Source organism: Eleginops maclovinus, chromosome 2 (genome assembly GCF_036324505.1).
Source record: "Eleginops maclovinus isolate JMC-PN-2008 ecotype Puerto Natales chromosome 2, JC_Emac_rtc_rv5, whole genome shotgun sequence".
NCBI classification, from domain to species: Eukaryota; Metazoa; Chordata; class Actinopteri; order Perciformes; family Eleginopidae; genus Eleginops; species Eleginops maclovinus.
In genome coordinates, this window is record NC_086350.1 from 10,667,622 (window position 1) to 10,694,083 (window position 26,462).

At 40.4% G+C, this 26,462-nt stretch overlaps 2 protein-coding genes across 8 annotated transcripts; both read right to left on the reverse strand.

Annotated features, from left to right (window-relative positions):
- Window positions 1-768: 768 nt before the first annotated feature.
- On the reverse strand, window positions 769-16,379 carry zmp:0000001167 (protein phosphatase 1 regulatory subunit 12A). 7 transcript variants are annotated; one of them, XM_063900863.1, is made up of 26 exons: window positions 15,933-16,378; window positions 12,395-12,525; window positions 12,060-12,178; window positions 10,421-10,577; window positions 10,189-10,333; window positions 10,028-10,102; window positions 9,838-9,917; window positions 8,501-8,706; window positions 8,255-8,364; window positions 7,965-8,162; window positions 7,713-7,795; window positions 7,522-7,611; window positions 7,233-7,334; window positions 7,048-7,149; window positions 6,231-6,321; window positions 6,008-6,136; window positions 5,813-5,915; window positions 5,599-5,702; window positions 5,415-5,474; window positions 4,683-4,705; window positions 4,522-4,573; window positions 4,156-4,260; window positions 3,644-3,694; window positions 3,402-3,452; window positions 3,091-3,107; window positions 769-2,037 (listed from the first exon to the last, which is right to left on the reverse strand). In XM_063900863.1, the coding sequence occupies exons 1-25, from the start codon at window positions 16,206-16,208 to the stop codon at window positions 3,105-3,107; spliced, it is 2,646 nt and encodes an 881-aa protein (XP_063756933.1). In that variant the 5' UTR covers window positions 16,209-16,378; the 3' UTR covers window positions 769-2,037; window positions 3,091-3,104. The 7 variants fall into 7 exon arrangements, with proteins under 7 accessions (XP_063756933.1, XP_063756908.1, XP_063756916.1 ...); XM_063900838.1 differs by lacking the exon at window positions 3,091-3,107 and having other exon boundaries at window positions 7,965-8,159; window positions 15,933-16,379; XM_063900846.1 differs by lacking the exon at window positions 3,091-3,107 and having other exon boundaries at window positions 8,501-8,682.
- Window positions 16,380-18,420: 2,041 nt separating this feature from the next.
- On the reverse strand, window positions 18,421-25,055 carry pnpla2 (patatin-like phospholipase domain containing 2). The gene is made up of 9 exons (XM_063900888.1): window positions 24,491-25,055; window positions 23,443-23,675; window positions 23,005-23,070; window positions 21,832-22,041; window positions 21,677-21,737; window positions 20,735-20,953; window positions 20,293-20,425; window positions 19,809-19,931; window positions 18,421-19,728 (listed from the first exon to the last, which is right to left on the reverse strand). Exons 1-9 carry the CDS (start codon window positions 24,675-24,677, stop codon window positions 19,461-19,463), a joined length of 1,500 nt encoding a protein of 499 aa, XP_063756958.1. The 5' UTR covers window positions 24,678-25,055; the 3' UTR covers window positions 18,421-19,460.
- Window positions 25,056-26,462: the final 1,407 nt, after the last annotated feature.

Sequence of the window (26,462 nt, forward strand, 5' to 3'; positions counted from 1 at the left end):
AGTACTGCATGAGATGCACCACTTGGTGGCGCTGAGGAGCCGTTTGTGTGGCATCTGGCATCATGCCGGGAGTCAGAGCCACAAACCCTGGGAAAAGCAGAGCTTTGTCCATATAAGGCTGCAATCCATCCGCTTCCCTCTTCCTCCCCAGCTCCCTTCCTCTGTCTTTCTCAGACCTGAGGGATATTTACAGAGAGAGCCTCGGCCAGCCTGCCCTTCCTTATTAGGAGCGCAGCCTGTTGTCAGTATTTCTTCCACCCTGCAGGACAGTGGTCCATCTCCCGGCTCTCAGATGAGACAAACAGATGGATCTTAACTACACTGCAGTCCAAATTCGACAACTGGTCTCTCATAGCTCCTACCCAGACGCCTATTGCAGCACATCTAATCACTTTCATATCTATCATGTCGGTCAAGCAACTCCTGATGTAGTATCCACCTGGGAGCAGCAAAAGATTAATGGAAGTCCAAACATGCTGTATATACATTGTGCTGCCCTGTTTCCTCTGTTATGCTCACTGTGTTGCAGCTGTACTGTTCCTTTTTTTGTATCCAATGACGAAAAACATCTGCCTACTAGAAAACAGAACTGTGATACAAAGCGGTAGAAGCAAAACAAAACAAAAAACAGGTGAAATCAAATCTCAAAGAGACATTTGACGTCTCCATCATTCACAACATGTCACAGTGTGGAATCCAACTAGCATTCACGCTTCATACTTTTGTGGATATATATTCTCATGATGTGCATAATAACCAGACAATAGCTACAAACACTTGTTTTTTATTGGGGTGCGGACATCCATTCAATATATTAGAAAACCAACATGTGAAGAAAGGCTACATGGAATTTTACTTCAAAGGGGGGTATTATTCAAGACTAATATTTATACACATACAATATACATAATCATGCTCCCTGGCAAGAGAGGAATTGACAATGAAAAACTATGAAAATAATATCTTTATCAATGGTAATAATTAAAACCATTCATAGCATAATAGGCTTTGACAGAACAGCAATTCTTTATAATTGTGCAATGACCTTTGACCTTCAGCTATCAGTAACTTCTCCCTCCACTTACTGATTGGGAGGGTGCTACTCTGACATACGTTTGTCTGTCTGGAGGACGGGCAAAGCATGGCATATCTTGTATTGCTTCGCAGGGTGTAAAGTGCCGTGGTCAACTGACCTGGTCATTTTTTAAGAGCATGGAGTGTGTCGGTGGTCACAAAAATAAAAAAAACTATGTGGGGAAGTGCATAGGTGGAGAGGTAGGTGGGTTCAAACACTTGCATGTGGAAACAAAACAACCCAACAGAGCTTTGTGGACTTCCCCTTGTCGTCAGGACGGTGCCGAATGCAAAGACAGAGCCAAGTTTTTTTTAAATTTTTTTTTTTAAAGAACTTTGAAACCTTCATTGCTTGACAACACGTTAGATTTGAACTGTGATTGGGGTAAATTTGTGAATGTGTGACGTGAGTGTGTTCACAAAAAAATAAATACTCAGTGGGAGCTTTAAGGACCAAGCCGCCTTTCGCGCTCGTGGAATGTGCATGGAGGAAGTATGTGATGCACGCATAGGAATGTGTGTGCACGTTAATGTTCCCCTGATGCACAGTCGTGGTAGATGTTCTGTGTGTTGCACCAGCCGTGGGGCTCATGTTGCTGCTGTGGGAGCTCAGCCACAGGCCTTCATGCCAAAGGGTCTTCCTGTGACAAACGGGCAGTAAGGCACACAAAAGCCACTCCAGCTGTTCGCAATCCAAGTCAAGCTGTGGTGTTCGTGTACGTAGGACATTCTGCTGCTTCTCTCCCCCTCTCTCTTTCTCTCACTCTTTGGCACTGGGAGGAATGTGTGGAAGCAGGGAGGGAGGGAGGGAGGGATGGATGGATGGAGAGGAGGGGAGGGGGGGGTGTTCCCTGTTCTTCGTGTATCTCTCTTCGTCTATTTGGAGAGTTTGCTGATGACACGGATCAGTGCTCCGTTTTCATCTTTAAGACGCTGGTTGTCTGCTCTCAAGTCGACCAGAACCTGGTGGTAAAACAATAAAACAGTTTGAGAAATGCTCTGCTTGTTAATACACTATTTTTGAGACATTGGATTTCAAGATGAAATATCATAGGGCGTTCTTACAGCAAACTGTTTATTCATATCGAAGCAGTACACGTTTCTAACTGAGCTGTTGTTACAGCACTTAAAAGATAACAGGACATGAAACGCTAAACAATAAGGCTCCAATGACACGAGATGCGTTGCTACGAGCGCGTCGGCTTTAAAAGCGCCTTGGCAAAAACCAGCGTGTTGCACATGTGGAGCAGGACTGTGTACGCAACCGGGAGTGATTTATGAGGGAAAAAATGGACGAAAGAAGACTTGTTGTCGTTACTGTGAAATCAGATGAGGAAAAATAACGTGTCAAAAATGTCTAATATCAACCTTTTGTCCCACTGTTCCTTCCTGTTCATTTAGCTTACCTTAAAGCTTATTTCTTGCTTAATTTGATTGGCTGCGACATAGGAAAGCAAGGTACGTAGCCATAGAAACACAATTGCCTAGCATCTAATGCTCTTTGCCATACATGGTGATGAGTGAAGAGAACATTTCATATCATGTGAAGGCAGCTTCACGCTAAAAAAGAGAATATTTAAACTCTAATTTGCCAAAACTCCCAAAAAAACAGGGCCCGCGGGGTACCATTAGAAAAACACTGGTTTCGCTGTTGACACTTTTCCAGTGACGCATCTCGGTGTGACTGGGGTCTAAAGGCAGTGATCTTTTTCTGTTTGCTGTAATGCAAACAAGTCATGTGTGAAGCCTGGAGAACTAGAAATAACATCACAGTAATCATTTCAGTCACATTTAAAAACAAATCTGTATTTATGCATTTTTTCTCCTCCTAGAATGAGAGGAAGTGAAATAACAGATAGAGAAACAGTTTAACATTTTGTGAAATACTATTATTTGGTTCATTGCTGGGAGTTAGATGAGAAGATCAACATCAATCTCATGTCTTCTTATCTAACTCTCGTCAAGACAACAAATAAGCATATTTCCCCAAATGTTCCTCAAATAGAAGGACTTTACCTATTCATTCTTTATTACTGAAGACATCAGACAATTATGAGATGAAATTATGAGAGCGCAGAGATCAGATGGGTTTGAGGTAGTTTGGTAGACAAACAGAAACAACCATTAATGTGAAAATCAACCAAATGTATCACATGTAACAGAAAACAGTTCCCCTCCTGCCTGAACACCGGTGGAGACAGGGAGGAGTGTATACAACAACTGTGCAGTGTGGCTCCACATCACTGCTGCCTGAACAGACTACAGCCAGGCTCAACAAGCAGAAGCATGCAAAGTGGTTTCGGCCATGATAACACCCGTCTGCTCACCTTTAGCTCCTCCTCCAGCTCTGCCATTCGCCGCTCCAAAATCCTCCGATCCTGATGCCAGGGAAACGAGACGGAGAGTGGTGGAGCCCAGAGAGGAAGTGATTTAGAGAGGAAGAAGGTGGGTGAAAAGAGGTGAAGAAGTGAAGAGGAGAGAGGAGAGAGCGTCAACAGACAGCAGTGGTGGCTATAGTGAGGCAGATGAAGCTAAAACAACAGGAACACCATCAGCAGGGATGCGTTACCTTTCTCTCCAGGTCCAGCATGGCTGAACAGTCGCTGAGACGCTCCTGTCTCTGTGGGATACAACAAATCAATCACGTTAACACCACCACCACAACAGAACAAGATCACCTAAAAGCCTGCAACAATCTCTTGATTATTCTTATTGCCTTTTCTGTATATTTTGGAAAGCTTTCATAAACACATTTATCTTTATACATAGCATTACTTCACATAGCACTATGCGCATTCAAAGGATGTTATAGCATGACTTTCACTTAATGAAGCCAGCAAAAATCTGACTTGGAGATGGGAAACTTTTAAAAATCTTTATTTTATGTATTGTTTCTTAAAGGTTCCGCAGTTCCTTTTCAAAGTCACACAATTCAGAATAAACCAAGATCCAAAAAATAGATGTTTTGTTCTTTTTCCATCCTCCAAGCTGTATTTGGGACTAAAAGACAGCATTGTAAGTGACAGCCACCTGAACTGAATGTGTGTGTTTATGTATGTGCTTGTTGGGGGGGTTGGTCACCTGTGTGGCTTTATCCAGGTCCAACCGGGTCTGACTGATGGTCCTCTGGGTGTCCTGCAGCTGAGACTGGAGCTGACTGTTTTCTCTGGAGACCTCCTCAAACAGCTGACACACACACACACACACACACACACACACACACACACACACACACACACACACACACACACACACACACACACACACACACACACACACACACACACACACACACACACACACACACACACACACACACACACACACACACACACACACACACACACACACACACACACACACACACACACACACACTAAGTAAATAACAGTTTCAAAAGGTGAAAAACTAACTTTCCTGACCTCGATATCAGTTCTGTCTGCTGACCTTCTTGAAATCCTTGGCGTCAGAGCTTCCTCCATGGATGCAGTCATTAAACCTGGGGAGACGGGCAGAGGTCAGAGGACAGAGACACTGCTGTCACTGAGACTGTGCTGACAGAATGAAGATAGAGGAAAAATCAAACAGGTCAAAGGCTACATTCATACCTGGAACTCAAGTGTTGATCTGTCTGTAAACAGAGAAGACAGTGTTAGTTTCATCATTTTTAGTAGTCTTGTGAAAGGTCCTCATTACACTAGTTCTTTTTTTCATGTTGAATCAACCTCACTCTGAAATTGGTCCAAAAATCTTTACCTATTTAAGTTTAATTATATGTCAAATTTAATTGAACATTTTAGTCAACCATTTCTAGTCAAAATATCCCATTGTTATTTTCTCTCAGCCACTGTTGCTGTTGTATTAAGACATCTTCTCTGAATCCTTCTGAATGTGCTTATTTTGGGCTCTCACTGGTAAACAGTCTATAATGTGTAATCCCGTCTTTAGACAAGTAAAATAAAGAGAGATTTAAGAAAAGATTCTTTAAACAACATTTAATCTAGGGCTGCAAATTACAAATCATTTCAGTATCAATAAAACTCCATATTTGAGAGCAGGTTTTGCCATGTTTGCATGAAAATTGACTTAACAGGTATTTGTGTATCAAAATATTTGGCCTTGTTTTTATGTCAATCGACCAATCGCTACGTTGTCTTAACGTTGTATATCACTTGCCGTCCTGTTTGTCTCGTCTTAGTCATGGAAAAAAAAAGTAATTGACGAACATATTCAGTCATGCGTTAGTGAAATATCACTGGAAGAAAAACAAACAGGCTGTGGCCGGTGTAATAGGTTTACATTACACTGAAACCAAAAAACAAACACAGACACACACACACCTGTGGATCCAGCCCACTGCCTGAGAACTCTTCCTCCCCACTGGGATCATTGTCATCACTCTGCAGATGAAACAGATAACGCATTGTGTTTTCATAAACACTTACATCTAGTAACAACATTGCTAGTGTTGTTTTTTCATTCCTGCATGAATATTCCAGATAAAAAGCTTCCAGCGGTGTTTACCTCCCCGGTCCTCTGCGCCTTCCTCCTGGCCCGAGCTTGCCTCCTCTCCCTGCGCTCCCTGGCCCATCGCTCTGTCTCGCTCTCCCCTGTGCTGGCCTCAACATCTGGAACAGAGCCAAACAGCAGTTGTTGAAGAGCAAATTAAATGTTCTAACAAACAATCCACATTTTCAAGCTCTTTGATTTGTGAGTAGAGCCAAGTGGTGATGTGTACCTCTCCTGTCGGACGCCTGAGGCCGTGGAGCGCCGGCAGGCTGTGTGAGGCCCAGCAGGTCAGACTTCTGCAGACTGGCAATACGAGACCTCCAGCTCACTTCCTGTAAACACAGCATCCCCCGCTATATGATGTCACATTACATTATATAAGAGCAACCAACACAGACCCATAACTCTGATATATGGCTCTCACCCCCTCCTCCGCCTTCTTTGCCTTCGCGTCCTTCTCTTTCTCCTTCTCTTCCTCCTCCTTCTTTTCTCTCCCTTTGTTGTCTGTCTTCATCGTCTTCTCTGCCTCCTGCAGGTCTGTTAGCGTCACCCCCTAGATGTCAAAAAAGAGGAATCACTGTCTTACATACCAGACTGACATACAGTACTTTGTGAACATGCAGTGAAGAAGAGAACACTGTTTGTACCTGAGTGGAGCGACGGGACTGCCGGGCGTGTCTGGAGCGAGCCTTCCTCTGGGCCTCAGCCTCCTCATCCCGCACTGGCGTCAGATATGATCTACACAGGTATAGCACTTTTAGATTAAACCCAGCACCATCAGACACAGAGTTTTTAACTGCAAATATGGCCTGGTGGTTGTGGTTTCCGCCAAACACTGAATTGACATTTAACATCCCGTCTATCCAAAATCACCTAATTATTTTATCCCAAATGGTGCTGCAGGGATTAGAAATCTTTGTAGGCAGACCCCGGAAGTTACAATCACACTAATCCCAATGACATCTTTCCAAAAATATACAAGTGGGGTTATAGGTGACAACTATGATCTCTTTAGTTTATGTTTACCTTCAGGTTTCTAAACAAAAATGCATTCAAAAGACCCATTGACTTTGTGTCAAGAGAATCAGAATAGCTAAAATGCTAACAAAAGGGCTAACTCATACCCTGGTTTTAGGGCTAATTTCTGCAGCTCTGTATTAGACAAGTATGTAAAATTCTCATAGTCAGCTTATTAGTTATTGAGTTATGGGCAAATGTCTCACTGACCTCAACCTTTTACCACCAAATTCGAATTCTTGAGTCCATGTGGACATGAGTGCCAAATGTGACGAAATCTGCTAAAATGTGTTCCTTAGATATCATAATTCCGAGAATACCACTGAGGGACGGACAACCCGAAAACACGAAATATCTGTCCACTGCTAAATTAAGGGTGGAGGCAAAAAAGATATAATCTGTGCTTTACCATACACACACACATACACACGCATCCCCTTGACTCACTTGCGCCTCTGCTTGGCCTCCTGTTCACCCGTGGTCGTGCTCCGAGAATTGAAGGTGGTGATGGCAGACTGATCCTTCTTTTCTGTCTGTTCCTGAGGAAGTCTTCCGGAGAAAGATGTTGACTATTAGATCTCTAACAAGAGTAAGAAAACTGAATAGGAAAATAGAAAAAGCAAAAGAAATACCTCTGGGTCAAGACACTATTGAGGCGGCAGAGTCCAGCAGAGCTCGTTCCTGTGCTAGCTGAGGTCATGGTGGGGTCATCCAGTCTCTTTCCATAAGATGAGCTAGAAGCAAAACAAGGCCGCTTAAAAACAGAAAGCCGTCTTTCTCAGCCACACACACAGTGCATGTGCAGTCACTGCTGGGGGAATGATATAAGCGGTGACATAGCATTAACAAAGTCCCACACACACACACACACACACACACACAGGACAAAAAAAATACAGAGCAGTGAGCAGCATGACTGACCTGTGAAGCAAAGAGGGGGTGGAACTAGTGAGGTCATTCCCTGATTGACTATGAAGGCGTCGGGTGTAAGAGGAGCTACGACTTAGCCAGCTGAGAGAGAGATGGGGTGACAGGGGCACATATGCAGTGACTCAGAAAAACAGAATCTGGTTTCACAAGAGCAGGAGGGGCATTTGAGAGCTGTGGCTCACCTGTTGGAGTTGTCAGGGCTGGTGTCTGGGATACTGAACAGTCTCCGTGTCGGGATGGGCGGCACCCGAGCGAGCCTCGGCTCCTGAGAACGAGGGGGAGATATTGGTTCATCAGTTTTATATAATGGGACTCAGAAAATGGAAGCTGTAAAAGAAGCCTTTATTTGGAGTCACGTAAGATTTGTAGAACAATAACTGGTTTCATTAGGGTATAAATCTCTGAATCATGTGAGTGCCGGCTGTGGTGCGTACCTTGGTGTCGGCCTCAGAGCTGAGTCGGGGGCTGGAGGCAGAGCGGGTCATGCCCAGCACGGTCTCTGCAGGTCTGATGGGGTCCTGGCTGGTGTCAGACAGTCCAGCTGAGCCCAGAGTCACCGAGCTGCCTGCTTTCCTCAGAGACGTTCTCCAGGAGCCCGGGGCCTCGGGGGCTGGGGGCTTGCCTGGGTCCTGCTAAAGAGCCAGCAGAAGCCATCATCTGTATTGTTGCCATGGAGCTAAAACATATCCTTTGATGTTCACCATGTAATGACTCTGCATATTACCTTTTTCACTTGGCTTGGAGCAGTACTTGTTGGTACGGAGGTAGGAAGCAGGCTGGTGGCATTGCGTTTGTTGTTCAAGTTGTTTATGATTTCTCGGTTCTTCGCTTTCTCTGCAACCGTGCAAAGGTTGGAAATAATTAACTCACTAATAGAACCAAAAAACCCAACCGGTTAAAAGACACAGGTCTGAAAGACAACTTAAATATAATGAGTAATAGCAAAACGAACACCGGCAGCTTCTCCTACCCGACTCCGCGTCGCTCTCCGACTCGCTCTCCTCCTCCGAGCTGGAGCTGCTCGAGGCCTTCCCCTGGCTCTGAGGCTGGCTCTGTCCCGTCTGCCCTTCCTCCTCCTCGTCCTCAGCTGGGCTGCTCTGCAGGGCCGGAGGTGGGTGCTTCTCCCGCTCGTGGAGATAGATCTTCTCCTTACTGCTCATACGAGAGATAGAAGTCCTGCAGGGGCGGGGCCAAGGTGGGGTGGAACAACAGGTGGCATGCAGGGAGCTGATCAGTGAGGGCAGTCATTCCACGTGCAGCCAATTAGAGCGAGCATGCGCCGATCAACACATCGGTGGGTGGAATAGTGGGTCACTTTCTGTGAGGCTATGAGTAGCTATGCCGTGTTATTGCTTGATCACAATTTAGCAGGACGTTACTTCAAACTACACCGTTTTACTTAATCACTTTTTATAATATGTAAGACGGCAAGCTACAGCATCTACACAAATGTGTGTCCCAACCACATACTTTATACTAAAGTACTTGTTTTATACTTGCGTAGAAGTGTGGGATTTTGGCTTTCAGTACATGAGAAAATCCGTCATATTAAGACTTAAGTTCTAAACTGCTGCCGGTATACAATTTCCAAAACTACAATGTTACTGAGCAATGTTAATATGCATCTTCATTTGTGCGTGATTCAATTAGCATAATTAGCCAGAAAAGAGATTGTCTTATAATTTTAACATTCAGCTTTCTATATTTGACAGATATAACTATATAATGATCGATTATATATTATGATAAACCTAGTTATAAATGCTTCTTTAAATGACACATGTTTTATCCTCTGATTTTCAATCTTTTTTTACAACTATGCAGTATTTTATTTGTATTCTTTAATTTAATTGTTTGTTTTAATCACATAGAGTTGATTCCTGCTCTCCCTCTGTGTTGCATTGTAGGGACTAAAGTACCCATTAAAACCACTCTTGTGAAAGAGAACACACTATCTGAAGAACAGTAACATTTAGTAGTCAGTATGGAAGTGGGACACAGAAAGTCGCTGCCTGCTACTTTTATCCAGTGTTAATGTCAGTGGATAGAAGTAACACGTATCAGAGGAATGCCGGGACTGTTAACATCAAAACTTGCATGCAAACTACTGGGACTGGGATGACTGGGATTCAGCTGAGGAACAGCGTAGCGTGTGCCCACACACACACACACACACACACACACACACACACAACACACACACAACACACACACACACACACACACACACACACCACACACACACACACACCACACACACCACACACACACACACACACACATGCCCACACACCAACAGGCACTGACCTGCGTGTGCGGAGTGGTACCATGGAGATTGGCTGGCTGGTCTCAATAACAGGAGTCTGTTTCTCTTTCTCGCTGCGTAACTGAAGAGGAATATAAACACACATAAACACAGAGAACATCCACCGCTGTAAGACTATCAATCATATCAGGTTTATCTAACTGAGTGAGATAGTTGTGAAGGCAGACTCACGGCATTCTGCTTCTTCTGCAGCTCCTCCAGAGTGTCCACGAGCTTCTCATGCGCAACATCTAGAGGTGTCTGGCCCTACAAGGACATTCCCAGAGCATCATCAGTCATGGTGCTAATAAAAGCTTCATTTCAAAGAACAGAAGAAAAGTTGTTTGTCTTACCACATTGTTGACAGCACCCATATCGCACATGTTGTCAGCTAGCAAGGAGCACACCTCCTCTTGCCCCCAGTGAGATCCTGCATGCAGGGGCGTCCACCCGTCGATGTCCCTGCTGTCCACGTCCACATCACACTGTAACAGCACCCTGAGGAAGGTAGGAAACAGACAAGAGGGGAGGAGATGAGGTATATCTAGGAGGATAGAGCATTGCACTAAGTAGACTTATTCTTACTTCAGGACTTCGATGTAGCCTTTGGCAGCAGCAACGTGCAGAGCTGTCGCTTTGGTGTTGGGGTGAGGTGTGAGGGTCCCGCTTTTTGCCAGCACGGCCATGGCATCCTGAAGCATGACCCTCTCCTCCTCCTTTCTTGCTTTGTCCACGTCTATTGCTGTGATAAGCACATCAAAAACAGTGGCACTTGAAAACACAGACTATTACTCCACCAAATAGCTCAAAAGCTTCATTCATTACGTTCAGAGTCTGAATCAACATTCATTTGCATGCATTTTCATTCTGTTAGAACTCAGTATTTCTGCTTATTTGCAGATAAAGATTAGGCTACACTCATATTAGTAGTAAATTGTACTATTTGTAGAATTAGAAATCAGTGGGAGCTGCGTATAATTGATTCTGCCTCATGTGATCCAAACATTTCCCATTACTCCAGAACGAGGAAATGTAGTTGGAAATAAACAAAAGTTGGTTTGCTCTGTTTGTCTCAAGTAAAATAAGGTTCCACTGATGAGTGTTATTGATGAACCAAAGTTTATTTAATTTAAAGAAGACACTTTAATCCAATAAGCCATGTTATTATTTTTATTTTTTAGGCTGATTAGGTAATAAAATAACAATCGACACTCAAACCTCAATAAGATTATACTAATCTAAGAAAAGATTCATGAAGATTTGGTACAGCCCTTACACAAACAGAAATCATATTTAGACCTTTTAAAACTGAAAAATCATAGCCTATACTCAAAGCTACAGAAAAACAATAAAATATTCAATTTTAGATCCAAACTTCAGCTGCACAATTGATCTCAGCTATGTGTGTTTTTTACAGTAATGAAGGTATAAGCCTGGAGCCTCAGTTAACTTCTGTACTATGAAGGTCACAGAACATTTACTCAGTACACACTGACTCTGTCCTCATTTATATGTCTATTTTTTGACCGGGACAGCTAGGATAACAGGACAAAAATATAAAGCAGGGCTTGGTTTGGCCATTTATGTGTAGAGTTTTCACTTCAAGTAGACTGAGCCTCTTTCGAGTTCCTAATTTATTCCGCCAAATGCCAAAGCTATTGAGAACCACCCAAGACACATGGACTAAACGGTTAAGTACCTACACGCACCTCATCGGCATTGTAGTGCCTTGGTAGCTGAGTGATTACAGCACATGCCATAAACCCACAAGTTCAATTCTGGCCTCGGGAGCTTTTTTGCATTTCATTTTTGCATGTTGCTCTTTCTCTCCTCTATTTCTACACTGTCCTCTGTCACAGCAATACTAAAATGCCAAATAAGCACCGTATCATCCGCAAGGCGGCTTCCCTCAAGCTGACATTTGTAAATTATGATCTGATAATTCGTGTACAGACTTACAGTACAGTAAAGAAAGCATCTACCCATCAGTACTACTAACTTTACAGAAACGTATCAGTTTCATTGGTATAATTACTCAAGATACTGAATTCTTGGTTCCAAAATTAAACGGCTCTATGTATTGGCATAATGAAAACATCCAGACATGTTTAATAGGAAATGTTTCTGAAGTCATGTAAATGTTAGTATAAAATGCCAGAATATATAAAAAGGCAGAGCTCGGCAAAGCTGTAGTGGAAGTGTTAACATGTGAGCAATGCTTTACCTTGTTTTTTGATTTCCCCTTTGAGAAGTCTCTCCATGGCGTCTTCCGTGGCCACGTCCAGAGGAAGCTCTCCTTCACTGTTAACCGCCCCGACTTGAGCACCGTGCTCTATTAGGTATCTTGAAAACAGAAAGAAAGTCATTTTCAAGATGAGGATGAAATAGGTTTAACTATGCACTATAAATTAAACACATGTTTCATATTATTTTACTTTTACATTCCAATTCATTCATCAGGATTGTTTATACAATGTCCTCCAATATTTTAAATAATCATGAAAACTATAACAATTTAACCCCCTGATTTAAGATGAATGGTGATGCATCAACACTCACTTGGTGATCTGGATGAATCCGCAGGAGGCGGCAGCGTGCAGAGGAGTCCAGCCCTCATTGTCCCCTCTGTTGACATCACTCCCGCTCTCCACCAGAAACTGCACCATCTCAGCATTTTCATCAATGCAGGCCTGCCAGAAGACACAAAACCACATGATGAATTGCTAACATAGTGTTTATTGTTGGTTGTTTATTATGACAATCCCCGCTACACACATGTTAAACAGAACCTCAGTCAGAGTTCAGGTTCAGCACTCTTAACTTTGGTTAGTTGAGAAAGTCAAAACTTCAGACACTTCTAAAAATATTTTAAATTCATCTTAAGCACTGGGGCTGAAACAATGCCTACTGTGTCTACTTGTATTGACTTATTGTTAAGTGGGCTGCTAAAAGCCCTGAAGTACCTGCCAAAACAGTCATGTTGTGGCCTGAGTGAAACAGCGAATCTATTTAGCTGCTTCTCCTGAAGCAAAGTTGAGCTCAGATCCCAATGTGACAAAGGTCCCAAGATGAATCTCATGAGGACCTCATGGTATTATGATATGATATATATATTTTTTTAAAGAAAATAAGAAACAATCTGAGGGTAGAATCTGTGTATGCCTCTTTTTCCAGTTAACCGGTTTTATACTGCAAAGCTCTGGTTATTAAACTCATTCTTTACAAAAAGTCATAAAACTTGCCAGCAGGGTAAGATTAATTCACTTTTTAAATGCAAACAGATTTCCCAAAACTAAGAGAGAACCTTGAAACAAGAAGCAAGGTACATCTCTGCCTCAGAATCGAAAGCAAAAATCATTGCAACAAACCTTCCAGCAGTGGTAAATATTTTCCCTCTGAGCTAAATGCTTACATGCCAACATGTTTCCAGAGACAATGCTGATGTTAAGCAGCTATGATGTTAACAATGTCCGCCATTTTAGTTTATCATGCTAACATTTACTAATTATCACTTAACACAAAGTGCAGCTAAGATTAATGGAATGTTTTTATTTGTGCAGGTATTTGTTCATAAACCAAAGTATTGGACAAACAAAATGAAAAGTTTGGATCAGCATTCATTTCAATAACCCAGAGGGGAACCTTGAATATCTGCTCCAAATTTCATTGCAATTCATCCAATAGTTGTTATATAACAACAGATATTTCACTCAGTACCACACATTTCAACCACACGTTGGCACTAGTGGAAACATCCTGGGTTCACCAAGACCAATAGGGTCATCTAAGAACCATAAACGTCCGTACAACATTTCATGACAGTCCAATAAATGTTGGTTGAGATATTTCAGTCTTGACCAAACTTGTGCACCGAAACACCAACATAACCCTCCCTAGAGTCATGCTGCCAACAAGGCTAAAAATACCTAAGAAGATTTTACAGTGAAAACCACTCACTCTAAAACAGATATAAATCAGCATGAATTGAGTGTCTTACAATAGAAAAAAGAGATGCTACGATTAATCTGGACTTGTGTAAAAACATACTGTTATTTTATTAATCAAACCAAACTTTTTGTGATACTACCTAAAGAAGTACTGTGCTTTTGTGTCAGATATCATTAACAGCTGATGAGATGATATCTGCTTAGAACAAGACTGCACTCGCTAACCTGACAGCGTTTGAAGAAATTTTTACTCTGCAGGACCTCACAGCAGCAAGTGTCTGTGGTCACACAGGACCGTGTCCATCAGGCCGTCTTAAGCCACCTAAGAGCCTTTGCTTTTTGGCTAAATCAACTTATCACAAAGCTGCTACAAGTCTCCAGCCTCCTTCATAATATAAGATAATTACTCAGGTAGATGGGTTGGATTGTTAAAAAAAACAAAGTGGTAATTTTAAGAGCTCCAGATGGGGCTCATAGTACAAAGCAAAGCCAGAAGCTCACGAGCCAAAAAGCAGTGTTCAGTGGCAGCAGGGGGGGGTCCCTCTGAACAAGTGGGTGCTCCAGGCTGAATGAATGAACAGAGGGCACTTCTCGCGCCCTCGGAGGGTGCACACACTGCCTCCCAGCAGACTCCTTCACTGGGTCATCAAGTGACTCATTGTGAAAATCGCCTTTGACAACAGCAGTTTGAGGAATGTTTTCCATTTCTTCATCCGAAATCCCTAAAGTCCCCACCAAGGGGAATTGGCAAGGGGAAGGACAAACAGAGAGAGAGGAGAAAGAGGAGGAGGAGTGGGGGCAAAGGAGAGTGAAAGCATAGTGGAGAAGACAGAAAGGCTTTGGATGGAGAGGATGGAAAGTTTGGAGAGTGAGGGACTATATTTAATTCTGATTGCCAGGCAACCGATGAGCAACAGGGGAGAAAGGGATGGAGGGACCACACTGGGAGACACGTGGATCGACCAAAAGTGGGCATGTTCACCCAACATTCAGTCAGAAACATGCTCACTTACTCATCTGAACCGGTCATGGGAAGGTTACTTCATCTAACACACATAGTTGGCTTAAAACAGGGGGAAAACACCAATCATCTGTAAGAATGATGTAACGCGAGCACACAGCTGAATCACAATTCAGCTCCAGTGGGCAGGAAAATTAAAAGCACAACATCTTTCATGTTGCTTGGATATCAATCGTAAAACCCATGTGACTGTGAAATCAATGTGAAGAGACAACCATCGAGTTTATGACACGCGGCATCATAAAAGCAGAGGAAATACTGCATCAACGAAGGCTTGTGTGACAGTGATGTTGTCCAGACTGCTCCTCTGTGTTATTACAGAAGTGAAGGGGAGGGAGGGACAATAAAGGCTGAGCTGCTTTAAGACTAGAACACGCTCAGGAGAAGTGCAGCCAATTTGGGACATGCAACAATCCTCACACTCAAGATTAAAAAATTGAGAGTTTACATTCCCTCTTTGATCCTGCCTTAGATTCTCCTTTCATATTGGGAGTCTTCCATTTTGCCCTTTTCCTTTAGAAAAACACTAAAAAGCTGTTGATCAGATGATGGATATGACCTACTATTTTAAATGAGACTCCACCAGTTCCCTTAATTTCTAAGAAAGATCATACAGGCTCTTCTTCAGTTTACTGCTGCTCACATATATCCTTACATCTCTCTACCATACCATGTATGCTTGAAAAAGAAGCCAATAACTAACTACATACAACAGTGTGTATGGCCCAGCCTACCAACGGGCTCATACACTAACACACAGGCCAGAAGTGCTGCTGCTGCTGCTGCTGCTGGGACTTTAAAAGCAAGTCTAGAGATGGTAAAGTGATGGGCTCAGTTCAAGCCACTATAACAGCTGTTAAAATGAACAGATATATCTGAGATTAACTGTTCGTCCTGACCTCATACTAACTTAACTCCACGATAAGTTCAGTTAAAGATAAGTTAATGCTTCTTCGCTGTGAGGATCATTAACGGATAAACGTTGTTGCTCTGCGAGCAACAGTTAGCTCAAACTCAACGGTAAACTCTTAAACAGATGAATCTAAACGATCGTCAACGGATAACTCTAAGACAAGAAGCTACATCTAAACGGTTTTTAACTTTTATATAGTAACGTTAAAGCTCCTACCTGATGAAGCGCTGTCAGCCCGTCTATGTTGGCGTGGTTGATGTCAGCTCCCTGCCGGAGTAGCGCCGCAACCTCCTCCCGGTCTCCGGCGGAGCAGGCGGCCATAAACACGGCTCCCTGGGCGAACCGGACTTTCGGCCGCCGCGTCCCGGAACCGCTCGAAGTTTCCCGGTTCTCCGATCCCGTCCGATCCGTCTCCGAGCCCAGCCATCGCTGCAGCTGATCCTGCCGTCGTTGTTTGGCAGCTTCGGACCGGGAATGGTCAGTGGCCGCCATCTTCCCTGGTCTGTCCCGGACAGATTCAGCTCATGGTACGAGGAGAAGGAGCGGAGTGTTTGGAGAGAGAGCTTGCCTGCCCCGGGCTGTGCCCCCTGGTGGACACATAGGGGAACCGGGAACTTCACTGCGAACTTCTGACAGAGTGGCAGTCTTATGCTGCCTTCAAGGGCAACTCGGGAAGTCCTAATTCAATGGGAGGGACAGTGTTTTATCTCTTAAAGACTGTGCTCTGACTGTGCTGAATAAACTGCAGTGCCTTTTTATTTATTTTCAACATTTGTTTTTCTCATGGACTACGTTATGATTTTATTTATGTAGTAAGGATTACAAACGATTATATAATACAATGTCGAGAAATTCTCATTTTTTATTAATGACTTTTTTAGGAGAATTGTACAATTGTATTTATATTGACACAAATATTTTGTATTTATATTTTATACATCTGGATTTTGATCTGGGTTTATAAGTGTTATGTGAAATGTTTCAACATGTATTGATTGTTAATTGTGTATTAGCCCAGGGACTGCAAATGGAAATAAGATTTGCCTATAATCTGGCACATAGCATTTCTTCTCCTTCTCCTTTTGAGACATGGTCCTTGTTCAATAAAGATATATAACCATAATAAAGATAGATTTTTACAAAACATAATAAAGCTTTGGAACAAAATATAATGCAGACAAATAACCCTGATAGATTTTTAAAAAATGTTTACATTGGTGGGGTTTGTTGTATTATTATACAATTGCAGGAACCGTATTCTAGATATTTTAAGCTGTAAGATTTTACTCATAATGGAACAACATAATACGAATGTAAGGTGTGTATGCTATTTGATTCAGCGTGTTTTGTGTTATGCATGATTATATTTTGTTTCTAATAGTGCTGCATAACAGTTAGACAGATCGTGTTTGTTCAAGTAATTGATTACACACACTTTTCTATACTAGTAGTTCTCTCTAAAAGTCCTCAAGGAGACATTTATTTACACTTGTTTCTATGTACTGTAGCCTACAGTATTAAAGATGGATAGCAATATAGTCTCTGTTACTTTTTGAGTCATTATATTAGTCAAACATAAAATGGGAACATTTTATATCAGTGAGGCCAATTTAACACAGATTTTACGATATGTCCTCCACCTTAAAACGTCAGAAGCTGTCTCACATACAGTACAACTAGGAAACAGGTTGGAGAGTCCCTTTTCCCGACATCACTTGAAGGCACTGTGACGTATCTACGTAACAACGATGGATCATGACGAACATAAAAAGTCAATGTTCCTGAAAATCCACTTAAACAAATATTTTGTCTTTATCAAGGACAAAAAGCCTTGCAACAAACCAGTGTGATGAGAGTTGTTATGGTTTATGAGCAGAGTGACTACACTAGGGGATTCCCGATATGCGCCTCTAGTTTTACACTGCGGTACTTTGTCTGTCTTGTAAATCCTTCTTTATAATGGCACATAATGCTGATTACAAATAAAATAAAAAACATGTGTTTGAAAACAGAAATAAGTAGTCACATTACATTATACTTTTAGCTCTGTTGATTTTGACCAAACCACTACCACTTTTACCTTGTCCTTATTTGCTCTTGTATACTTTTCTAGTTTTATTTGTATTCTTATGTTAGTTTTTTGCTTTTTATTTTATTTGTTTTCTCTCTATTTATCTGTACCTAATTGTGTGCATGTGCATTTCCATAAAGGCTTATCTCATTTTATACATATTTTCAATATGAATTTCTGTATTCACAAATCCAAAAATAATGTCTGGGACTATTGGCTTATTTTTTCATCACAGCTTCTATTTTATTTTATGATTCAAATAACACAATATAAATGTAATTATTTGAAACTAATGTAATCTTTTTTTCTAAACAATTTTCTGTTGTCATTGTCCTTACGATGACCCTATACTGTAGTTATTGTTAAACTGTGTCCTGCAGTGGATTACATTTCTACAGTATTCCTGTGCTTTACAGTCACAAGTAGTATCACATTTGATTATTTATTATTTTGCTGGCATCATCTGGAAACCTCCCAAAACTCTTTCAGGTCCCTGATTCACTGTTTGTTCACTGTTGCAGATGTTCCCTGCTCTGTGCACACTTTTCACCGTAAATCACAGCCTTTTCTAGGTAACATGAGGATCATTGTTTAACTCAGTTCACAGCCACCACAAAACACTCATAAGCTGCCTTCAGTGTTAAATAATTCCAGTTTATTTAATGATCACATAAATATTACTCCCTGCAACATTAAGGCAATATGGCAAATTTACTTGGCAATTATTTCAATGCAGTATAAGGCACAGCAGTTATAATTTCTTATAGTACACAGAACAAGAACAAAGTGTTCAACAGGTAGGTTATTACCTCAGAAAGTGCATTTCAGATTAAACTGATTCTTTGGTTATGAAAATATAATCAATTTGTTATTTACTGTTTGCATTAAAGTGCAAAATGTGTGATTCTTAATCTAAAAGTCAACACAATATAGATCTACAAATCAAATCTAAAAGAGTTATTACTTACATGCAAGTAGAAAAGATAATAAATCACATTTCTATGATTTGGAAAACAGAGCAGAACAGTTTTTTATAAATACATTTAAAGAACAAAAGTAAAAAACTAAAGACAATGTCTTTTTTTTTTTAAACTGCATTGACACTAATGCATCAATATTTAGAATTAGTATTTGTAACAACAGATTTTTGCTTCCATTCTTGGTCAGTAGTTTTTCAGAGCCTGATGCAGATGCAGGAGGAACCATAGATAGAACACAGTGGTTTTTACATCCATGTGAGGAACACTGTTGGTCTGAGTACATTCCACTAAACATAAACACTTGCTTATTTTAACAATGCTACTTCAAGTGTGCATTTTAGTTTGTAACGCCCTGTAATTTAAGTCTGTACATGTTTAAGCACATGTGCTAAGGTTAAATAAAGGCTGCTGAGTTACAGACACTGTAGTTAAAGACTTATTTCATTGTCATGCATAATTAAAAAAAATATTTAATGGTTTATATATGGTGAGTGCTTGCCATTTTCAACCACTATACAAAGTGGCAGACGAGATCACACATTTCTTCACAGTAAAATATCTGAAGTTGGGTATAAATTATTTTGAAATGTTTCCTGATCAAGAATAAGTAAGTGTAAAGCTCAGTGCTACAGCAGAAGATCTTAGGAGCTGCTGATGGTTTCTCCAGTCAGCAGCAGGTAAAATTTCAAGATTTCAAAATCTGTCCATTGTGAGGCCTTCATCAGAGAGGGTGGAGGAAGGACTGTTATCTGGTGACATTGCTCCAGCTTTTATTGTGCCTTGCAGGTCCATGTTGATACACAGCACTCCAGACATCAGCTGCTTCTTGTACTGGTTGAGACGCATGAACACATCCTGGACTGAAGAACTGCTCCCATTCACCCAGCTGGGAAACAGGCTGGTGGAGCTGAACTGGGATGGGAGGGACTCGTAGTGGTTGAGCTCCAGCTGCCAGGAGAACCTAAAGTCAATGTAAATGAATCAATGTGAAAGGTGAGCTTGTTATGATGAATCTACATAGATGTCTTTTCAGTCACCTACCTGGCCGAAACATGCTCGGAAATGCTTTTAGAGGCCTGGCCAAGAACATGCTGTAGGATTTTCAATATCTGCTCTTGCATCCATCCCACATCGTCTTGTATATCTGGCAGCCACTCCAGAAGTCTACACACAGGATACGTTGAAGTTAGTCCAATGGCACAGAAGCCCAGTCCAGTATTTTGACGTCACAATGGTCAACAGTGTCTTGTTTATATATTGTAGTGTAATGAATCTATTTTTACATACTCATTTCTTGTTTATTTTCTTCTTAGAATTTCACTTTCTATATATTTCTATTGCAGAATTCAAGCAACTGTATATCATCTTTTTTCCCCTCGGGAGCCAACACAGTATTTCTGATTCTGATAAGAGACCCAGGTAGATATAGAGCACTGGTAATATACTGTACTGTACTGTACTACTACTCTCAGTGCACATGCAATAAGGAGGGAATAGGACCAGACATATTTAAGTCCTACAGTACCTGAGACTCATGGAGACAGCAGACTCCAGAGGCAGTGTGTAGGGCAGCATCATGGTGGAGGCCATCCTGACAGGAAGTAGGTTGCTTAGCGACTGAGTCAGGCCCCTTCTCTCCATGCAGGCCTTGATGAGAGCTGCAGAGGGAGGCAAAGAGGACCACAACGGTCAACTCAAACTACTCATGGAATTACACCCTGACACTTAAGAGCTAAACAGGAGAAAAATACAAACAGTGAACCAAACAGTTTTTCTTTTAACATTTCAGAGTGCTCTTGTTCTATCTATGATTGAAAGATATATGTTTTCCTCATGGAAATCAAAGCTACAACAATATCATTGGTAATAAATGGCATATTTTGATAATCAATCAGTTGTCGAAGTTTGGTTCATACAAAAATAGCTGAAAAATATTTTTTGCACTTCATTTGTTCTTCTTATTTTACCTTTGTGCAGGGTGTGCGGAAGGTGTTCGACAAACTGCTCTTCTTCTGTGGTCCCGCAATAAACAATAACGGCTCCCTGTTCCACATCAGGCTTTTCCTCCTCTTTATCACTTTTATTTTCCTCTTGCTCTTCCCCCTCATCATCATTATACTCCTCATTTTCTTCACCATTAGCCAGCAGGGGTCTGTCTCTGAGAGGCCCGTTGAAATTAAGCAATCCTGCAAAAAAAGGATTACATGATTTTCTCTTATCTGTGATCAATGGTCAGGTAATTAGTTCAACTATTAAACTGGTTCATAGTAATCTACCTGTTTATAAACATTGATTTTTGTCATATAATTTGATTAAGTCAAACATAAACAAATTAACAAAAAAATGGAATAACGCTAAACAGATAATCCAATCAGAAGCAAGTGTATTGATTTTGTGACATGTGATCACAGTAAGCACACATTCTGATAGCATGTCAGGATAACACTTTATCTACATACAAGTATCTTCTAGCCAGAGCACAAAAACATCATCAGGCATGTTATTACTGAGAAGTGAGTGAGAAAAAAAAAAGTGAAATGTATTTAGTCTGAATTTAAATGTATTACTTTATATGTTTTTGACCCAACAATGGTTTAAAAAACACATTTTTCATCAAGCTAATCTTTCTCTGTTACTTTTATGTTTCATTGTTGTAATAAACATTTTGGCCACAACAGGCTGAAGTGCACCACTACCCCATGTTATAAATCTGACTAAAGCCTTCAATTAACCAACATTAAATATAGTATGTGTTTGCAAGTGATCTAACACTACTTCGATGTCTTAATTCAAGTTAGTTATATTCTTCTTATACGCTCTCTGAGCAACAGTGACTTAATTTCTTTTAACAGATCATAACAGGATTTTGAGATGGTTAGAAAACAAAATTAAGTAACACGGTTTCTTACCATTTCTCTTTAAAAAGTGCATTCCATCTTTATATCCCTGCTTACACATGGCCTTCATAACCTGCAAGCAAAACAAACACAAACAAGAAGTCCACTGAGTTTACTCCGGTTCAACCCATTGATCTGTGTGTTTGTGGATCAGGAAGGTGACATACCATTGGGTCTGGAGGGAAGAGTGCTCTGGAGACTCTGTAGAGGTTTGTGAGAGTGAACTGGATGCTTGTGTTGGTGAATCTCAGCTCGTGTATGTTGGTGGAAGTGTCTCGGGGGCAGATGTCGCTCTCTCCAGAGAATGGAGACACAGTGATGGTATTTTTCAGCTCATACAGAGGCAGGTTGTCTGAGATTCCTCCGTCTACGTATCGCTGGATGATAAAAGAGAAATACTGAGAACCAACAGAAATATATAATACCTTGAGATGCAAGGGAGGAAAATATTCTGGTATTCAATGATCTAAATATGATCTGAACAAAACCTTTATCCTGTGTTTCTGACTGAAGAAAAAGTACATAAAAAAGGTTTTCCAAGTACTACTTTTTGACATTTGTTTAACAGGTACGAAAAAAGTTTTACGAGATGAAAACTTAACTTTGTTTTCATTTATTTCTAAGGATAAGTGTTGGTTGTTGTTATTATTGAGAGACTACAGTCCACCAATACTCCCTGTTCTTCAAAATGATTTAAGAATAATGGTGTACTTCATTACAAAAACAACACTTTAAAACATAACGTTCCTGTTTTCACAGAACATAAATAGATTATAGATTATAGAACTTTTAAACTACAGTATGAGAGGTATGACGTGTCTGTCAATAGATAAGGCCAGTGTGACATACATTTCTAAAGTTTGAGAGTTAGAGAGGACAAAACAATCTTAAAGCCTGAGCCAACATTGTCTCATCTGGCTCTGATATACACGCACTTAAAACCCGTCACAAAGGCTACAGAGGGAGGCTGGGCGCGCTGCTGTTGCTCAATGATATTGCTCAGAAAACCTTTGCACTAAAAACATGTCCGGAAGGAATTTTATAATCATTGTTTCCATACAAATGTCATTCAACACAAACACAATCCTGGGGAAGGGAAGCCTCTGATGGGAGCAGTTATAGATAAGGATAAGTGCCAACAGTAACAACGACAAAACACAATGAGAGGAAACACACGCAGCAAGGTAGACTGGCCATTACACCTTTCCCACAGCAATACCTTAAGTGAAGTCCTTAATGTAAAATCAATGAATGTTATTAAGGTCATTTCTTTTCATTAGACCAAATATTGACAATATAAAGATGGTGCATACATGCTGAAAAATATTGAGTCCACTCACCACTCCTTGCAGTGTGGGAGGAATGAGGCCAGAATACACTGGGATGTAAGCACTGCAGACACATGCCTAGTGAACAAAAGAGACAATATAAGACATCATTTGTTTGTTGGAAGCGATTATACTGGTATCACAGTTAAATATATTACTAGTTATCACACTATCACAATGTAACTTAAATGCTGTCCTTTTTGTTTCTTCAACAATGATTTAAAGTTATTATTTTATTACAATACTGTAGTAGAATCAAATAAACAGTCACTGAATATCATATCATTATTTCTTTGTCCAACCAACACACAAAGATGTTCAGTTCAGATCTCAAATCATTTTTCTATGTAAATTACTTTAAAAATCTTCTATTGTTTACCGGTATTATCATGAAAAATAAACAAAATAATATAAACTATGGATCGAAATAAAGTCAGACTGAAGTCCCACCTGGACCAACTCCTCCTTGTTGTTGAAATGCGACACCAGGACATTTTCTCCATCGGTCACTCGGGTCAGAGAGATTCCTAACCGCCCGTTTGCCACATGGTGGCAACCAGCAGGCAGGTTGCGCTGCATCATCTGGCGCATGATCTTCACCAGGTTAAAGGAAGGATGCAAAGGTCCGAGGAAACGCTTCCTCGCCTCTTTGGCAACATCGATGATACCTGCTCCAGCCTCTCCTGTTTGGGGATGGATGAAGTTCTTTATGCAACTGTACTTTGTCTACATTATACATCAGGAAATCCAGCTTCAATCAAGTAGATGTTTGGTTAGATATTGTACCCAACATTATTTAGAAAGGCAAAAATTATGTTTTGAGGTTCTTACTTGAATACTTCTATTTTGTACCACTTAATATTTCATCCTGCCAAAAAATCTGAAGAACATCTTAATCTTTTACTACTTTTTCCTGACAGCTGCAGCAAGTTTAAAGGTACGATACAGTATGTTGAACTTAATAGTAAAAGGTACCATATAGTAGAAATATAAGTAATACTAATATAGTTTCTTTAAGACTCAAATACAATACAGAATACAAAATGTGATCAACAAATATTGTATCATATATTTTTAGGTTAAGAAAAAACGTTATTGATTATTACTTTGAAATGTTTTTCCTCTTCTTGCTCTACCTTTAAATGTAATAACATCATTGAGCGTAGTACAGCAGCAGAATATCAAATGTAATTTAATATATGGTACAGTGTAGTATAGCATGTATGTTATAATAAATACATTATAAATGATAATTAAATACAATTTAATATAATGTATAATAAAAGTAATAACAACACAACTATAGTATACAGTATGAAATAAATAGTAAGTATATACAAACATTAGTATTTTACATATGTTCAAAAAGCTATTTGTTCTTTGCCGTTGACAGCACTAGCATTTCAAACTTACACATAGAGTAGCATCTTGGTTGTTTGTTAGTTTTTTTTAACAGTACCTTTCCCCCTCCTTCAATGTTAAACAACAAAATACTCACCAAGACACACTCCAGTGACCAGCGTGGTGGCAGTGAGAGCTCCGGCTGATGCCCCATATATGTGCCTGGCGTTTTGAACCAGAAAAGGAGCCTGCTCCAGCAGACAGCTGGCCACACCGACGTGGTAGATACCGAGGAAGCCGCAGCCTGCAAACGAGAGGTTCCACGGCGAGTCTAGAGGAAACATGCCGCCGGTGACCGTCAGCAGCTGGGTCGGAGTAGGGCAAATGTCGTTGCTGTTATATGGGTAATAACTCAAATACGAACAACTACAAAATATGTAAAAGTCTGCTGTTCGGGCCGACCGGAGTTCTTAAGTCATTAATAGTGGTGCCTCTTTACATGCTGACTTTAGGCTAATGGACTTTGTCTGCTAAATGTTTTTAGCTTTCAAGCTAACAACAGTATACACTTGTCGTTGCAGGGAACGTTGCTAAATTGAATTAACTTAACAAAAGAAACACTCCCTTATGATACAGCCAAACCCCGTAAGTTAATGTCATTAACAACCCTATGCTAGTTAAATAGATACTACATCGAGAGGTGAAAAGGGGAGTTGTTTGTGTCTCACATTGTTGGTGTTTAGGGAGCAGGGCGCGGACAAAGCCAGTTTGTCCAATCACAATCGATACAGCAAAGCCAAGTGACCAATCGCAATTAAAATAGTTGATCAGACAACCAATCACAATCCACACCGCTGTGACAGTGAAGTCAATGAGCGGGCAATCTTGACAGCTGTCACATGTGTCGTGGCAGAACAACACGTTTTGGGTTTTTTTTTCTAAATGTTTGTCCTTGTTTTTTTTGTATCGGTCGAAATAGACTGATTAAGTTTTATTGAAACCTTCTTTGGTGAGTCTTGGTCAGGTGAATGTTAATTGATTTCCCACTGTGCAATATTGGCTAAACAAACCTATTGTTATCAAGTAATCTAAAAAAGCAGCCATTCAACAGTGTGAACAAATGGTTTCCTGTTTTTGTTGTGGTAGTGGTAACACAAATCTTTACAAAATAGTAAAATGTAATAGGGTTTCACAAGAAGTAGTAATGAAATATCATATCTCTTGCATTTAAAGTACAACAAACAATAACAATGAAATGTTTTTCTGGAACACTTCCTAGAATAAACTATTGGCATAGTCAAGCTGCAAATAGTTCACTTCTGGTGGCACTGATCCAGGTTCGGTTTCGTACACAATTCCTGAGAGAAAATATGGTGTTTTGAAACCACTGTAGAGGTCACTGTTTAAAAAAAGTATGATCTCAAGTGTGGTGAATGACAGTCAAAGCTGCATTGCCTAGTTTCCAATGGACCCAACATTCTCAGGTTCACAGGGGAGGTAGGGTGGGCAGTGAGATCAATAAAGGCCTACAGCCAACAATCAACATGTTGACCAGTTTGAAAGTTAATGTAAAAGTTAACACGTTTGTATTATAATAAAAACATATAAACATTCCCTTTGATGTACCAAATAAATGAATTCTGGCTAATCTCCAAGAAAAGTGATTCAAAAAATGATTTATTTGTTTACCAGATGATGACAGCTGCACTGGGTGGTTTCCTTGTTATTTTACCCAAATGAGTCCCTTTGGCACAGTGTCTCTGGATTAAACACATTCTTTCATAAGTAAATGGTTTCCACAACAGTTCCAAACCTTCGACCTTATTTCTTTGTCAATATGCAATGCAGTTAGTAACAATGGGCCACATGTAGGTAATGAGATCATCAAAACAAGATTGAACCTTTTTTGAAGAAGGTTGATCATTTGTACAAATATATTAAATCTATAATAGATACATGTAGCCTATACATTTCAGTCTAACATGATTTAATTGGCATTATAAATACTGAAACCAAAATAAGTATAACTCCTTTAATTATGATTTATTTATTCATTGTTCAAAAGGAATTGCAAAAGAATTTGAAAAAAGATTTCATACTATTATTATTATTATTATTATTATTATTAT